We start from the raw sequence: 17,766 nt of genomic DNA on the forward strand, positions 1-17,766 counted from the left end.
GCTGTGTCAAGAGCACTAGAACATCTTTTCTACATATTCCACCTGGGCTGACTAAAGCATATTTGGGGAATTTTGCCTTGAAAAAAGGGATGTGGAATCCTGCTGCTTTAGTATCCTTGGGGCAGTGCTGGGGAAATACTGGGTTATTTCCAGTGACTTCCTTGTATTCTGTTTCCATTAATAGAATGAATACCAAACACTAGAAGAGAATGTGGAGACTAGAGAAGTGAATGTCCAGTGATTTAGAAGGAGCATCTTTTTAAGTAGCATCTCAGTCCGTTACACATCAGATTTGTCATCTATTTGTGATTGGCTAGTACAGTTGTATCCACATAAGAAGAGCTTAACTGGGACATAAGTGTACACAAGTACACAACACCAGTTGAGTGGTGTCAGTATAAACACTGGGTAGCAAATAGAGCCTAAAGAAAATAGCTTGTCTGCACTGCTAACATCTATTAAAATACCTGTGAAACTTCTGAGGTCCTTTTTCAGTATTGATCTAGAATGGTTCAAAGAAACTCAGAGTATTAATACCAGATATGCTGTAAACACAATTTAAAACATTGTTGCTGTTAAATACATAAGTGATTTTTATATTTTTTTAATAATAAGGTATTATTATACATGCATAATAAAACAGAGTAAGTTCAAGGGTCCATATTGTTTATGTGGGGTAAAAAGTACTTACAGAACATTGGACTGACTGTGCTTCAGAGTGTGAGAAAGCAAATGTCTGAAAATACAGTAGTACCCTTGTGCACCAGTTGCCTTCGGGGAGAAGCTGACACAGAGTTATGTTTGAACAAACTCTGGATTTCTTCCTTTTGTTTTAGGACACTGGGGGAGCAGCAAGCTGTAATGCTTTCTGGGAAGAGCTCTGGGCAACCTTCGGAGAGTGGGAGCATTGCTATCACACCCACCTATATGGACAGCCCTCGTAAGGTAAAGACTTTCTGGTCTTTCTTTAGCTCCTATTTTTACGTAAGAATTTGTCAAATAGTAGAAGATTATTTCTCTAAGCAAATAGCTAAATTATATCACATCTTACTCTCTAATCCAGCAAGGACTGGTCTTGTACTGGGGATGCCCTTAAGTCTTTGTGTGCAAGGGCATAAGAAGAGGTTGGGGCACAACTATCCACCATCCTTTAGCACTGTGAAAATGAGATGGAATCCCTGGGATGCTATCTCATTGTGTTTTGCTAATTTAAGTAGTAGTTGTTAATTGCTCCATTTCCTTTTCTGAAATAGCACATTTCATTTCAGTCAGGGTTTGATTTTTAGATTCAGTAGTATAGTGCTGACTGCATCTATATGAAGGCTGTCCTTAAGAGCAAAATCAAGCTCTAGACCGTGACTGTGTGAAGCTTCAGTGGAATTTTAGCAGCAGGAACTCCAGTCACTTGCATCTGCTTAGAGGAGAGGATGTGTTCCTGAGTAGTGATTTAGATGTCGTTCCTTCACTGGCTGGACTCCAGGCTGGAGAAAACTGTCTTCCTGGAGCTCTCTTGAGACACTTAAAGAAAAGACTGGGCTATCCCGCAGCCTTCCTGTCAACTGCCCTGTGAGTGCCAGGAGAGCAGAAACTCTACCTCCAAGTCCAACCAGAATATTTGATCATTTTTCTGTATTCTGGCATGAAGGTCTTTCAACACAAGTAACCCAAGGAGCTGAAGGAAGATATAACACTTAAGTGTGACCTGTCTTTGGGTTCAACAGTTGGAAGTATTGCAAAGAAAAAGTTCTCAGATTCCCCACTATCAACTTGCCTATTTCTTTCAGTATTTTTCTCTTAGCATCTAGTGTTTTCACATCCACCCTTTTCTGCCACCACCAGGGACAAGTGTTGTATTAGTCTAGAGACCTGGATGTTGCTAGTTGAAGTGATAGAGTAACTGCAACCATCTTAGTAATAAACACCTATTTGTAGAATGAGAGTGTTTCTAAAACACAGATGAGATTCTGGAGCAGGTCATGCTAGGCTTGGAAAAACTGGGTGCAGAAGTTGACTTGAGGCATGTTTGCAAACTTCCAGATCATAATTCAGGCTTTGCACTCTCCTCTTCTACCATTCTGGAAAATCAACTTCATCAAACTTCCCTCTTTAAATACAGAAATGGTAAATATCCCTTTCTGCCAGTAAAAGTAGTGAAAATTCCACGTAGGACACAGGACAGAAGAATGTTGTGTCCAGTTGTTCTGTGTGGTAGAGAGAAAAAGGCAGAACTGGCTTCTATATAGCAATGGCACCCTAGTGTGTTGGAAACAAAGTAGCAGACTCTGTGCTACCAGCAAAGGCTAATAAGCAAATGCGATCTTGTTTAGTTTTAAAAGTAACTGTATTCAAAAGCCTCTTTGGAGGGCTAACTGGAGAATCTGGAAGAGTGCATTATCAACTGAAATCCTTTCACACTGCAGCAGTGAACACTCCTATAAATATTTACACATAGGGACTGGGAAAGAAGCAGTTGGGATCTCCAAATTGATGGCTCATGCTTGTTGGAAAGGTGCCAGTGCACAGGTAGCCTTATCAGGCAACTTTATGCTCGCTTGGAAACATCAGCAAGTGTGTGCCTTATGTTTCCAGGACAACACAAGCCCATGGGCTCACCAGCATGGGTATGTCTATTGGCTGTCCCGACACTTGCAGCCAAAGTACTGACAAATTGTCACAGCTGTGTGCTCTGTCAGCAGCCAAGGGAGCAAGTGCTTTTCTAGGATGCTATTCAGTGCTGGAGTTATTCCAAAACAAAACTGAGCCACTGGCTCCACCTTTACTCTGGTTCAGAGTAGAACTGACGAGCCACTTCAATCAGTTACTGGGCAATGCAGTGTGATTTTAACACAGTGAGTTAGCTTGATGCATAATCTGTTTGGGAAGTCTTTGCCCTTAGGGATACAGGGTGCTTGGCTCTGCTTCTGCACTGTGTAAATTGCCAGCCATATAACCCTGGTGTTGATTCTTTCCAGAAAATGTTTTATATGTACGTATCAGGCTGAGCATCGTCTTAACTGCAGGCTAGACAAACTGTTTTGCCTGGGGAACGGAATAAAGAATTGCAAATAGGGAATGAAAATCTAGTTGAGTTCCACTGCATTGTCTTATGTGATAAGAGAATCTTGACACATCTTTGAATAACAGCCGGGGATAAATTCATCCAGGGTTTGCAAGTAGGTGGGGAACATAGCATAGGCAGTATCTGTTTAATTTTGCATGAAGTATTAAACACAGTGTTGGAAGGATCGTTGTGATGAATTTTTCTTCCCTTTCCTTTGCGCCATACCAGATCTGCATTTGAGAGGAAGAGTGTGCTTCCTGAAAAGAGCTTCTTTGCCTCTCTTTATCATTTGAATGACTGACAGACTAGGAAAAAAGCTGTCCTCCTTTGGATATTTGTCATTACACATGCAGTTCTACAGGTTTCCATATCACTATTCAGCTTTGCATTTGGGATGGAAACCCACGTACTTTAGAGCTCAAGTCTTTCTCCTGTGAAGTGTGGAGGGAAGGCTGTAGTTTCAGTTGGCTTCTGCTCAGTGTGGTTTTCAAAACTTTGGAAAAGCATCTGTGCTAAGGAAGAGCAATGTCTTGTTACAGAGAGAGAAAGTAAAGGTATGTGTGTGAGTAACTCCTGATGCTCTGCATTCTGCTGCATCTGATGATCTGGGTCTGTTTGGGATTTGCATTCTCTTCATACTTTCTCTCTGTGGTCATTTCATACTTGCACAACCTTGTATTTGCTTTTCTTCAACTCCTTGTTGCTGTTGCCATTAATGGGCCTGCTTCCTCTGATGCCTTCAGGATGGGGCCTTCTTTATGGATTTTGTTCGCAGCCCACGTACAGCTTCAACCTTCTACTCACAGGTTAGTTTTGAATGGGGTCTTGTCATCTCTGGCTTTTGGACTGAGGTGATGGAGAGCATTTGTTGTCCTGAGCTTGCCACGTGGGGAACCTGTGTTAGTTTCCAGATCTGCTCGTTGAGAGGGAGATGCAAACATTAGCAGGACAGAGTGGCTGGTGGTGGTGGATGTGACTGTTTCCTTCCACCATTCAGTGTTTGTGATGTGCTTTGGATGTTCATGTGCCCTGCCTTACTGTCCTTTGCAGTACTGTCTTGTCAACTACTGAAGCTTCTTCTCTTTTTGTGTTTCACTAAGTACTTGTTTTCCATCTTCCCTTGCTAAACAAAATGGCAACAGCTTACTCATCTCGTTCTTGGCTAAATTTCTTCTGTGGCGTTTGACTGACAGGTGGCTCTGGGGAGATCCAAGTCAAATTGTGTCCTTGGATCCTTAAACAACTAAGGGCTGAAAATATTGGTGTCGTTTTGGTTTAAAAGAGTCATCGTGACAGAAGTTGTTTGTACACTTAACACAGTTAGGAGCTAGCAATAACACAGTGTGTCCATAGAAAATACTGCTGGTTGAAGTGAGCTCTGAGGAGGGGGTAGATGTAGCTGGCTGTGGGGACTGTAGATTCCATGTTGGAGCATCTGCCGGTTTTGGCTGCCCAAAAAGGGACATCTGCTATTGCAGAGTGAGAGATCTTTGGGGTGTGAGAAACGGCATAAATAAAGGGCTCTGGTCTGGCTATCAGACCCAAGTCAAACTACCAGCTTTGTGATTTTCAGCTGTGCATGTGCTGTGGATTCATCATGGCAGATCAGCCCTCATATTTACACCAGCAGTTACTGAGTTACTCTGCTGTTCGTGTTCCTCTCCCCCACCTCTCTAAGCTTTTATATAATATGCCTTTCCTAAACCATACGTGTTAATGACAGATGGCGATTACAGCCTGTACTTTGCTGAATCTTTCAGCATTCATGTTCTTTCTGAAATGATTTTATGTTAATTTTGTGAACTATTCAGTCTACCGTTGGAATAGTGCAAGTGTTCTGCGGGAGGAAAGTGTTCTTGTTGTCTTGGCAACATAGGTGTGGGTGGGTGCCAACCAGCCTCCTGATACTACCCTAAGAAAGGAAGGAAGATGAGCTGATTTTGTGCATTATGAAACTTGAATTCCGTGTGGTATATTTGCATATTTTTGTCTGAGAGTTAGAAAAAATAGTTTCAACCCTTAACTGCTTACTACTTTCCCATAGTGATTAAGGTTCCTGTTCTGTCCGTTGCATGTTTATAGTCACAGTTATTCACTCAAGTTGAAAATGTCAGGTTGGGACTGGTGTTGCTGGTTTGCCAGTGGTTCTCTCAAGGCAGTTGTTGCTGGGTTGGTGATCCTCATCTTTACTGGGGTCTGAATTTCATGTTTGTCAGTAGATCTGTAGTGATAACAAAAGACTGTATTTATCCTTTCTGCATATGTTTGTGCTTGCCTTATAGTATTGCTTGTTAACTAACTTGAGCTGAGGTACAGATAACGGCGGGAAGGGAGAAAATGGGAAACAGATTACGTCATAAATTTCATAAAAATGTTGCTGTGCTTACTCCTTGCAGGTCTCTATAGATCAGTCAGTTCCTGCATCCTCAGATGGCAGCACATTGATAAACACGGGGCAGTTACCTGATAGGGGCAACACGCAGACCTTGGGAAGTTCCCAGAATGTTGCGGACCAAGGATATGCTACAGCTGGGGCTGCAGAGGGCAGGTAAGAAAAGCACAGCAGTGCTATACTGCAGTTCTGTTCAGTTACATTCCCCTTGCTGGTGTCAAGGAATGGGCACTTAAACAGGAACCTGAGAACAAGATGGGCTGTGTCTGTCAGCACTAGGAGGCACTTGTCACAAGACCTTACTGCAGCATTTCCACATGCAGAAAGAGTGGTAGTAAAATAAGCCTTGCAACCCAGTTTTCCAGAATTAAATGAACACAAGGCCTGATTTTCCCCACCCACAAAAAGAGCTTCATTCTTCAAGAAAGGAAGAATGAAGGAATTCTATTTCTGAAATCTCTTAGCAGAAAACCAGGCTTTGAATTGACATCTCTCTTCTGTCTGTTTTAGCAAAGGGGGGCCCTGCAGGTCTAATTGGATCCAGTAGGTTGATGAAATCCAAGAGGTTCTAACCTGGAGGCGAGACACTGTGGAGGAAGCAACATTAAAAATAAACTATATTAGCACCTGTTTCCTGTGGTTGTATATTACAGTAAAAAAAAAAAAAGCCAACCTCAAAATGTTCGCTTTCAATTTCTCCTGAGTACAGCTGTATGTAATATATTGTGCATTGGGTCAATATATAGGAATCACCTGACGACCTCAGGGGGGAAATGCAGGTATGATGCTTTTAGTTGTCCTTGAAATGAAAAAGGGAATAAATGTGGCAAAGTCATTGCTGAGAAGAGGAGAGAGCGTTTTTCTTAAATGTACATACTTGAACAAATCTGGCAGCTTCCTTGATTTTTGAACATGCTTCTGTTTATTTCCCAGCTCTCAGCAGTGTTCAGCAAGCACTCTGACTTCCTCCTCCACCTTGATAGAGATTCTCGAAGCCATGAAACACCCCACGTAAGTTTTTAATATAAATATGCCTAACGTCTGTCTGGATGTTTTATAAGAGAACATGAGGCATGGAGTCAGTCAAAGGAGAGCCCCTTGTCAGCTGTGGAAGAGTTTTAAGCTTCCTTTTGTTAATTCAGTTCCAATCTCTCCAACAAGGAACTTTATAGAAATTGAGGTACGAGTATTGCTGCAGAGGCTTCAATTATTAGGATCTCAGAATCTTGTCAAAGTAAGAATTCTCAGTAAGACACTAAAGTGCTGTCAGTGTCAGCTTCTCATCTTGTTATCAGGAGCTAATGATATGTCACTCTGGGGGGCATCATGCATTTCTTGTCCTGTATCTTTATCCCCCTTTTTTTTTCCCAGCAGTGATTTTTGTCTTTGTAACTTAAAAGAACTGTCAATCAGTCCTTGTTAACATGTGTGACTTGCTGTGATTCAGCACAGGGATCCAGCTGCTCTCTGAACAGAAGGGCCTCTCTCCATACTGTTTTATCAGTGCAGAAGTTGTACACTGGCTGGTGAATAATGTGGAAGGTGTGCAAACCCAAGCCATGGCGATTGACATAATGCAGGTAGGAGAACTATCAAGGGGTATATGGAGGGCCAGAAGTACCTCACTGTGAAAAAAAGAGTTAGAGAGAGAAGTGTAGCAATAATTTCTGTTTCTTCTTAAAATCCTCTTACTGATAGGTATTGAAAACAGTGTTCAACAGAATATGAGGTAATGATGACATTTTTTGGATTCCCTATCACAAAGCAGCAACATATTCTTCTGTAGTAATATATATTATTTTTCCACTTATATATGATGATAAGTCTGCATATAATCTCCAATTAACTAGTAGTTACAAGGTAGAGTTTCTGCTTTCCATTGTGTTAGATTTATGAGGCATTACAGTGTGACTTTGTTTTAGTTTTGGGTTTTCTTCTGATAATCAGTTAATGAAGTTGTAATAAGAACAGTGTATGACCTCTCTTTTATGGATGCTGAAGTATACACACTTTATGCAAGACACATTGTGTTCATGAGGTTTTTTTCTTTCTTATCGAACTGTGTCAGGGGCAGAAGGTTGGAAATGTTTTGGAGTTCATTCCTCTGCTGAGATCCCACCTCAATTAACAGAGGACCTAGAATGTTTCCAACCTCTTACCTTCCTATAAATCCATCTATAAAACCAGAGCAGGGTAAGGGAGGAAGACAGACATCTGCGGAAAGGTCAAATGCAATTTCTCAGGGAGATAAGGACTTGCTACATTTGCTGAATATCAAGAGATAACATTGCTGATATTCTCGTTAGGCACATATCTGGGCAAAAAGATGTCAACAAAAAGAAAATTATTTCCTAATGTTCTCTAGCAACCTTTTTATGTGACCGGAAGAGTGACTTCTCCTTTTTTATCGTGTTTGCTCTGTTCTCTTTTTTTGTTCAGAAAATGCTAGAAGAGCAGCTTATTGTCCATGCATCTGGAGAAGCCTTACGAACCTTTATTTATGGCTTTTATTTTTACAAGATTGTTGTGGACAAAGAACCAGACCGAGGTTAGCATTGTGTTATTACAAGAACTTTCCTCATTATCGCTTTGCATAATCACTAGCTGTACTTGATTCTTAAGGGTGCTGCAGCAGAAATACATTTTTGGGAGCAACCAAAAACACTGCTGTAAAGAGAGTCAAAGAAATTCAGCCTTTTTGGTTTAAAAAAAAAAAAAAAAAATTGCAGACGACATAACCTTATTTTTTTCCTTCCTCTTTTTCAGAAAGAACTACATCTCTTTCTTGATCTTGAGCACTTGTTTCTAACTGTAATCTGTCCTCCCCCTTGCTTTTTGCTCAGTGGGCATGCAGCAGCCTGCGATGTGGCACACAGCTGCCATGGATGACTTCTCGGCCTTCCAGAGGAAATGGTTTGAGGTGGCGTTTGTGGCAGAAGAGCTCCTGCACTCGGAAATCCCAGCGTTTTTCCTGCCCTGGCTGCCCAGCCGCCCAGCCTCCTATGCAAGTAGGCACAGTTCCTTTAGCCGCAGTTTCGGAGGACGGAGCCAGGCAGCTGCACTATTAGGTAGATGCACAGCACAGGTGACAGCTGGGGAAGTTCAAGGGGATAGTTTGAAAGGGGAAGAACAGCCAGCCAAGGGTATGATCTCACGTGGACCAGCAATAAAGCTGCAAATTTCATGCTGGCCTTACATGTGTCTTGCATGTGGACTTATTGTCATATGCTGGAGGTATGTTTCACTGGCTGAGCAGGCAATTTTTCCTTCTGAGTACTGGAATACCATAAAAAGTATTCTTTAAATATTCCTTGTTCCTGAACCTCCCCCCTGCCATCCTCTAGAATTCAGAGAGGAAAATACTGGCTTTGTCTCCTTGCAGATCCAGAGAGACTCTTCACAACCTGTGATGAGCATGGAGGGATAAGTTGTGAGAACAGCAGAGCAACCAAACTGTACTTAAAATTACATGTCTAATTGCTGCTTAAGGGCAAAAGCCACAGTGAGATCCAGATGTGTTAGAGGTTTTCTCTGATGTGCTGGAGGCTTCTTGGCTAGTCTGAACCATGTATAGCCAGGATGCTTATACTAAAGTCTGGGAAGCCCAGCCACAGATGATCCCTGCAGTGTGGAAGCAGTAGGGTTTGCCTAGGGAAGATCTTGCTGCTGGGCAGGATACCATTATAATATCTAAAGTTCTGTAATGTGTGAAGTATAACGCTGAATACCACTAACAGCCCGTGAAACATACTGGCTGCATGATTGACTGTGTTGCTTTGTCAGCTTTTTGTTGCGTTTCCAGGCCAGCCTGAGTCACTTGCTTTTGTTCCTCTTTCCCTGTTTAAAATTATGAGAAAAATCATTGCTATGGAACTGCAACTTCAGATTTATTTAGATGCATCTTTTAAAGGCCTATCAGTTAAGGATAAAAAGAAAATTCTGCTGTTCTCCTGTTTTGTGTATTTGACCTTCTGAAGATAAGTGATTTACTGCTTGTGTAGTATCTCTTAAACCTGAAGTTACAGTAATCCTTGTGTATTTCTGAAAGCCTTGTTTGAAGAGGGACAGCATCAGAAATGGGAAAGCATTAAGGATAGGAAGCCTGAACTAATGGTTAATTCCCTGAAGTCAACATATGCAGGATATTTTTCCCTGTCACACGATAAATCTGTTGCCTTGGCTAGTATCCAAGCTCATTAGCTCAATGATTGGCCAGAGCTGAAGCCTGAACGTAGGCTGGCATGAAAGTATTGTGAAGGCTGGAAGTGCTTGGGCCAGATCCTGTTCCTGCATTGATCTCTTACTTTTTAGCCCAAGAAAACCACTTCACTTTTCTCTGTCTGTCCTGTTCTGTGAGATGAGAAGACTGAGACTCAGTAAGCTTGCACCTGAGGAACCAGGCAAAGAAAGAAGGGTGCTTTAGTGCCCCTCTCACCTTTTCTTTAATGCCAGTCAGGAAAGAGTGTATTCCCTCAGTGTGTGATGTAGTTACACACCTGTGTAGCCGTCCTTTTTCATTTCAGTTGGAGTTATGTCTGTTCTGATATTTAACTAATTTGCAGTCCTTGGCTGAATGAAAAATGCCTCCAGATTGCTCACATGCAGTCTGGTTATTCCAGGAATAATTGTTTCTTGGAGAATCCAGTGTGGAACTTCTTTCTTACAAGGGAACTGGTTTGATTGATGTTTCTATGCTGTCCCTGTTCTAAACAGTATTCCAAAAAAAACTTTACCAGTTCATCTGAGGCAAGGAGCTTTACTAAACCCAGATGACCTCTGGTCCACGTGACTTCATTTGTTCCTCTCTTGGCTTTGATTTGGTTGTGGTTTTTATTTCTTCCCCTCCCCACCTTCCCTAAATGTCAGGCTGTGACATAAAACTGCATGCAAGCATTGGGAGCTCTGGAACAAGCTCCATGTATCTCTAAAATCTTTATCCCTCCCAATTCCCCTACCACTTGCCCAGTGATTATCCCCTTTCCCTTCCCAGTGGAAGTCTGATCTGTGATATAGCTAATCTTGTCCCTTTTGATTTATAGCAATGCATGCACTAGCAATTGTAGTCATCTATGTAGTGTAGTCTGTGACTGGAGAATAACCTGCCTGCTCCTCTCCGATTTACTCAATAAATCATTAGTTAAATACTCAATGGTACAAGACAATTGGGAAGCAGGTGAGTCCTCTTAAAATCAGATCTACGGAAGCCAGAGTTTATTCTATTAAAACTAAGTTGGTTTTAATCTGGATTCTGAATTCAGACACATGGATATTTCTCATCAGTTTCTAAGGTCCTTTTGGTTAGCTCACCTGGTTGGACTGTGTTCCTGAATTACAGCAGCAGACAAGGTGGAGAGAGAAGCTCCAGCCCTAATGGGGAGTCTGCAGTATCTGGAAGAAGGAACAGTCTAAGGGAGCAGGGAGCTCATTCTTCACAGTGTGCTGGTTTGGGCACATTGGACTGTGGTGTTATCACTGACCTCTTAGCTAATGACCAACATCTACCTGACTGAGCTGCTTTCGCTTTACAGCTTTTGGGATGTTGTTTTCCAACATACTTTGTTACAAAACTGGCACCATAACCTTTTAACCACAAGCATTGTATTCACAGTGATATTCCACTGAAAAGGAGCAAGAAAAAGAAAATCACAAGGTGTTGGTCTGTCTCACAATACCAGACCAACTCAGAAATTGCAGATGATACATTTCCCAAAGACAAAAGTGGATCTTATTTACAAAACAAAACTGGGTGATGTTCTTCCATTTTTCTTGGGTTTTTTCTTGCTGCAGTAATAGCAATATAAAGGATTTTCTTGTAACTTTGAAAACTGTCTCCAGCTAACTTGCAGTAGAAGTGAAGGTGGGAACTTTCTATCCTTCTTGAGGAAGAACTTCAACATTTTTTTAAAATGCCATTAAGCCATTAAATTACAAGATCGTTTAAAAGCTGACCATATAAAAGGGTGCACATCTTCCTCTACTTAAGCAATAAATAACAACATCCATTCCTCATGCATGCAATAAAAAAAAGGGCAAAGGTTTTTCAATAGTATTATTGCAGCCCTTTGTTTTTTGACAATTTTTAACATTATAGAAATGTCAGATTATGTATTTGCCTAAAGAAAAGTTGAAAGTGACAACGTGGTTCATAGCAGGACTTTGGTCTCAAAGTCAGGAGATCTGGGTTCTGTCTCTGGCCTTGCAGTCCGCTGTATGACACCAGCCAGGTCACTTCCACTTTCTGTGCTTCTCTTCCTCTCTGGCCTCATATCTGAGATTTTCTTTCACCGGGATGCTGGGGTGTAGGGCACAAAGGGAGCTGGATCTTGGGCACTATCCCAGCACTTACTGCAGAGCAATAGAAGGTATCGCAGTGATCGTAACGCTGCTGCGTGAATCTTGGCTGACTTTTCATGCTTTTACAAAATGTGTTGGATGTGCAGTTTTAGCAATGCGGTAATATGGGGTTAAAGAAACAAGTTTAACTTCTGATCTCCTTTAGCTGTGGAAAGTCCTGGAATGCTCCTGCCCTGTGTAACAGCACCCTGTTGTGATTTCAGGTGGGGGCATATAGAAATATTAAAACCAATTCGGAATGTCTTGGGTATGAAGGAGCTGATGTTTCCTAGCCATATTTAATCATGGCACCAGCGGCTTATTGATTAGCTGCTTGATTCTTGGTTCTGTCTCTTTATTGCAGCTGAAATGTCTTTTGACTGCTTGGGAAGGTAATTCTGTGGCACAGACCCCTGATAGGAGTAATGCTTCAGGTTTTTGTCTTTTGTGACCTGGATGAGCAGCATTCTGGGACTCTTCTGCTACCCCAAAAATTGGGAAGGAGTAGGAGGACAAATTAATTTCAAATAGCTTGTCTTGTTTCTGCTGTTCTCTTCATCCTGTCTTCCACCCTCTCTTTAATACATATTTTAAATATGCCCCTATTCCTTGACTGCATAGCTGCCACAGTGCCTGAGCAACGGACAGTGACGCTTGATGTGGATGTGAATAACCGCACTGACCGCTTGGAGTGGTGCAGTTGTTATTACCATGGCAATTTCTCCCTGAATGCTGCCTTTGAAATCAAGTTACACTGGATGGCAGTGACTGCAGCTGTTCTTTTTGAGATGGTAAGAGTCCTTGTGTTCTGGGTGGCCGCAGCCATGCCCGTCTGGCCTCTGTATCCCTTAGGCTACTGGGGACATTGTCATGGGAAGTATTAGGAGAGAGACAGTGGGCTGGATCTGCCCTTATTTCCGTAAGTCATTTTACTGGTGGTTGTTAGCATTGCTGCATCTGGGCATCATTTATCATGCTATCTATAGTCATTTTGTCTGCAGGATAGTGTTTTGCTTTTAGTGGGTTTCATGCACACTATGCAGAGATCAGCACAGGTCAAGGTGATAAATTTAAGTCTCCCTTAGGCAAATTTTAAGCCCTGATCTGGGTCTTTGGAAAAGAATCTGTTTCACATTGCATTCCTTCTATCCCCAAACCTGAAAATCTCATTGGAAGTTTAAATCTCTGTGGAATTGCTTTCATGACAGGGCTTTTCCAGGCAATGTGTTCTTCCTGTCCAACAATGCTTTTTAGCTTTTTTTTTTTTAAAAAAACTTGCTGAAAATATTTTGAATTGAAAATGCAAGTGGTTTGTGTCACTCTTCAATTTTTGGATTATTTTTTTGTTTTCCCTTTTGTAGCTTCTGTAAAACTTAGATTATTTAACACCAGGTTTTTCCCCACCCAGCCAGATAGCACTAGGTGGTTAGTTTTGCTTTTATTTAAAATCTATTGCACTATTCCAGTAAAGCAGCAGTGCTTAGCCACTGATGATAAGTAGGCTGAATCAGTTCCTGAAAAATGTCCTATTTTAAAGTGCTTTCTGATTGATGTGGCACTTCAAAAAGGAAAGCCTGATGTCTTGTGCTTGTACTGCTTTGCTTACAAGGATGCTTGTGTGCTTGCCATGCAAAGCAAGCTGAGCCTATGGAGAGTTGAGCATGTCTGATCTATTCTCAGGGAATGAGTTGCTCCTATGCACGTAAGTGTCCTTCTTCAGTTTGACATATGTCGTATGATTCATTGTTTGAATCTTTTCTTAGGTTCAGGGTTGGCATCGGAAAGCTACATCCTGTGGTTTCTTGCTAGTTCCAGTCTTGGAAGGCCCATTTGCGTTGCCCAGTTACTTATACGGAGACCCACTTCGAGCTCAGTTGTTCATCCCACTCAATGTTAGCTGCTTGTTGAAGGAGGGTAGTGAGCATTTGTTTGATGGTAAGAAATATTCTTTGTTTTATCCCTTGGTATACTTTTCTGCAAGCAGATCCCTTCTGACATGTAGCTGACATGAAGAACCTCATTTACCAGACATGCATTAGCTGGATGAAGGGCCTGTTTTTCCATTTCAGCAGCTGCCCTCAGGAGGGTGGTGCTGGGAGGAAGCTGTGCTAACAGGCTGATCAGTGTGCAACAGGGTATGAACTTGCTGACAAGAAGTACCATGGCACAGGAAAGGTTGTCTCCCCGGTGATCTTTGTTGCCATGATGTTGCATACCCTTATAGAGCCTGCATCAAGTAGTTACTCTGTTTGGCATGATGTTACACTGTAAGAGGCTGTTTTGCTGGTAGACCCTGCCCACAGCTGCTCTGCATTTGTATCCTGCATTTGTTTATTCTCCCCCTCAGTGAGATTAGCCTTTCACGACTGCCATACTCCTTTTTTTTTTTTTGTTGTTGCCATGGTTACATTCACGGTAAGAGTGTTTGCACATGAGATTAAGAGCTAGAAACTGCAATCTCTTCTTCTGCAATATGACCTCGCCCATTTGAGTGATGCTGTTGTAGTAAGTCTCAGGTGGAAACTCAAAGATCTCCATGCAGAGAGGTGCAAAATTGCATCCTGAGAAGGGACAATTAGCAGACGACTCTGTTTTAAAATAATAAAGGTGATAGTTTTCTTTATTTTCATTAACCCTTGACCCAGGTGTAAATGTAAAACAATCAGTGACAATTCCATATATGGGTCACCATAGCCCCACTGACTTTGAACTTAGTATTTTCAGAACACTCTGGTGATAAACAGTAGCCCACTCTCCTTTCTTGCCCCCACACACCCCATTATGTTCCTCTCCATCTCAAGAGACACAAAAGCTAAATTCAGGGATGAATCTGCTACTGGAGTGTACAAGACATGTTTCTAATAAGATGGCATTCAAGGAACAGCGGACAGAAAGAAATGTGACTAAAAGAAATGGCTAGAAAAGAACAAAGTGCACAGGGGTCTTCTGAGGAAAACTGAATTCTTGAAAAAGAAGGAAATAAAGTGGCTTTACTAGGTAATTGTTACCTTTTTGTTTGTTTCAGGCTTCGAACCAGAAACATACTGGGACCGTATGCATCTCCTTCAGGAAGCAATAGCACACAGGTATGTACGGAGCAGAATGACTGAAAGGTTCATATCTGCCTGGATGATGTAGGATGAAGACCTGTGCTGAACAGTCACTCCTGAATCGCATGGGTTCTGTGCTGTCTGCCTGTCTTGAAGTCTGCTTGCAGATTATTAGACTAAAATATAACTAGAATGCCTGGAGGTGGTTCTGTGGCTGCAAGGGGCAGGTAGTGTTTCTGCCTGTCATTCATTAGCAAACCATACTTTCCTCCTAGGGAGGGTGTTGCCTTTGGAAGGTGCCCTGGTATTCTAAGTTAGAAGCAGATAGACTGTAAACAGATTTCTTTCTGAGAAGGGACAGTTATTTCCTTCATGTGTACTTAATGCAGTCTTGAACTGGATGACAACCAATGATTGACAGTAGGCAGGAGACTGGGATGTGAGGTGTACATAGGAGGTTGTGCCCAGTTTAAAACAGAATTGTTGGAAACTGAATACTATCTAGCCTTACCCCTTTGTGTGCTTGAGCTGCCAGCTTGTTTTGTGGTGTTGCTGCCAAGGTCTTTTTCATGACAGAGAGACTGCCTTTTGTAATAGACTTTAGCTTGGAAATAAGCTTTCATTAACTTAGAAAGCAGGAGAGGAAAAAGTATTCTACAAACAGCAAAGAACTGTCAGGTGAGCTGCTTGAAGTTCTGGGTGGAATATTGGCCAGCATGAGAAGATTTATCTTACAGCTTGAAACATACTTGAGGAATGTCTGTCTTGAATCTTGCTCTTCCCTCATTCCTGTGCAGCTGCTCCATTTTGTCAGACGGCTCAGTGCCCTCCCAGACTGAGCTACTGGTGCTCTTGTTTCCAGCACGAGTTAGGACAGAGATCAGTGTGGAGTTACAAGCTTTCACACTGTGCCTAGGAGTGGAGAATGTTTGGAGAAGCTCAGCTCTCTTCATCCCTTTTTCCCTTGTCTTCAGGCCATAAGAGTAGGGAACCTTTGTGATAGGGGAAGGTTTTCCCTGGTCCCCCTGCCTTGGGGTGAAGGAATCCTAGCTGGAGTGGCTCTTTTTATTTTTTTTTTCTTTTTTTCTTTCTTAAAATCCCCTGGTGTTTGTTTCTCCAGATTTGGATTTGTGCAAGATAAATACTCGGCCTCTGCATTCAACTTCCCAGCTGAGAACAAGCCCCAGTATATCCATGTCACAGGTGAGCAATATTTGGCAGGCACTGGGGCAAGGAGAAGGCTATTATGAACAAAAGAACCATTTTACATACAGTTTGTGTTTTGTGTCAGTGACGTTGGTCCTCATTATGTCTCTAGTCAGATGACAAGTAGGTGTATCGGCCAACACAAACCAGAAAACTGGAGAGGCAGTATGAAAAGCACAAAGTGTTTCTGCTAATCAGTGGCATTGGTTTGAAATCTTGCTTTATAGTGTTTCTGAAACTTTTCTTTCCAGGAGATGGAGAAATAAAAAATATTATTCTAAATGCAGTGTAAATAAATGTGTATCTAGAGGCTAGAAGGAGGAAAAGATGTTGGGACAAGTCAGTGCTCTGTTCTCATGCTTAAGGTCAGTTGTAGATGCATCTTTACCCATACACACTGTGTGGGAGATAGATAAAGCATTTAGGATCCACTTGCTCTCATTCTTCATAAATGTTGGTGATCTATCAGCACTTCATGGCATATTACAGTAAAATAATAGTATGTTCAGACAGGTTGCTGAGACATGAAGACAGTGACAGGAAGAGGGCTTTTGGAAAATTGCATAAGAGAATGGAAACTGATGTAAAGTTAGAAAGATGGATCAGAACCTACATCTTTGCTTCATTCGCTTCTACCAAGAGAAGGGCAAGAGTAAGTGTGCTCTCTCCCAGTGCTGTAATTTGCAGGAAGAAGTAGCATGTAAAAGCGAAGGAGGAAAAGTGTATCGCTTTTTATCTTGCTAAAAGGCAATTAAATGAAACTCAGTCCAGTTTCCCTTTCAGAATTTAATGACTCAGCTACCAGCTATAGGGACTTAGGTCTGCCTAAGACTAAAGTCCTGTCTGTTTCCTCCAGGCACCGTGTTTTTGCAGCTACCATACTCCAAGCGGAAATTTTCTTGTGGGCAGCAGCGACGCCGACGCAACTCCACTAGCTCCACCAACCAGAACATGTTTTGTGAAGAGCGCATTGGCTACAACTGGGCCTACAACACCATGCTGACGAAAACGTGGAGGTCCAGTGCCACTGGAGATGAGAAGTTTGCTGATCGGTTGCTGAAAGACTTTACAGACTTTTGCTGGAACAAAGATAGCCGGCTCGTTTTGTTCTGGACAGATTGTCTAGATAAGATGCATGCTAGTGCTCCATGAAATAGGGTTGGATCTCTTAGGGAGACAGCTAGAAGCTTTACCTTGTGGCAAGGAAGTAGAGGTGAAGGATGACTGGAAAAGGGCCTCTGTGTTGGATTCATCTTGAGGCTCCAAGAGGACGTGATCAATATTGCTGTTGATATTCAACAGAATTTGATTAAGCTCTTGGAAAAAGAATCTGAGCTCTGGGCTTGCCAATAGCTATCACCTGACCTCAGCTGTTTCAAGTAGCTGCAGTTCTTGATTGCCAAAACTTCAGTTAGAGCAGAGGTGAAGGAGGGAGAGTGCAGATGGTTTTCAAGGGCGGTTAGGTTCGGCACAGAGTGTGATGGTAGCAGCTTACCATCGCTGGAAAGGGTTGGTGCCATTTGGGTCTGATGTGCCTGACAGCAGCCTGCCTCTTTCCCTTTTGAGGTGTACCTGATTGTGTGAATATGTAAGATAAAATGTGAGACACTTGTTAAATTTCATACATGTAAATAAGTAAAAATGCAGAAAATCAAGTAATCTGATGTTTTGTTATAACTCCAGACAGCAATACAGAACTGGGGAGTAAAGGAGAGTAATTGCCA

The 17,766-nt window shown here is 42.0% G+C and overlaps 1 protein-coding gene across 10 annotated transcripts in view; it reads left to right on the forward strand.

Annotated features, from left to right (window-relative positions):
• Positions 1-17,701, forward strand: part of DEPDC5 (DEP domain containing 5, GATOR1 subcomplex subunit) — a 47,832-nt gene extending 30,131 nt beyond the window's left edge. For 6 of the 10 annotated variants that reach the window (XM_074887661.1, XM_074887666.1, XM_074887665.1 and 3 more), the window contains exons 32-43: positions 837-945; positions 3,805-3,867; positions 5,458-5,609; positions 6,387-6,464; positions 6,901-7,033; positions 7,893-8,001; positions 8,297-8,521; positions 12,408-12,577; positions 13,550-13,721; positions 14,812-14,872; positions 15,957-16,039; positions 16,899-17,701. In XM_074887661.1, coding sequence (XP_074743762.1) covers positions 837-945; positions 3,805-3,867; positions 5,458-5,609; positions 6,387-6,464; positions 6,901-7,033; positions 7,893-8,001; positions 8,297-8,521; positions 12,408-12,577; positions 13,550-13,721; positions 14,812-14,872; positions 15,957-16,039; positions 16,899-17,194 — 1,651 coding nt within the window. In that variant the 3' untranslated portion in view covers positions 17,195-17,701. The remainder of the gene's footprint in view (positions 1-836; positions 946-3,804; positions 3,868-5,457; positions 5,610-6,386; positions 6,465-6,900; positions 7,034-7,892; positions 8,002-8,296; positions 8,522-12,407; positions 12,578-13,549; positions 13,722-14,811; positions 14,873-15,956; positions 16,040-16,898) is intronic. The other 4 variants (XM_074887669.1, XM_074887670.1, XM_074887671.1 and 1 more) reach the window with 2 other exon arrangements.
• Positions 17,702-17,766: the final 65 nt, after the last annotated feature.

This window comes from Strix uralensis, chromosome 17 (genome assembly GCF_047716275.1).
Source record: "Strix uralensis isolate ZFMK-TIS-50842 chromosome 17, bStrUra1, whole genome shotgun sequence".
NCBI classification, from domain to species: Eukaryota; Metazoa; Chordata; class Aves; order Strigiformes; family Strigidae; genus Strix; species Strix uralensis.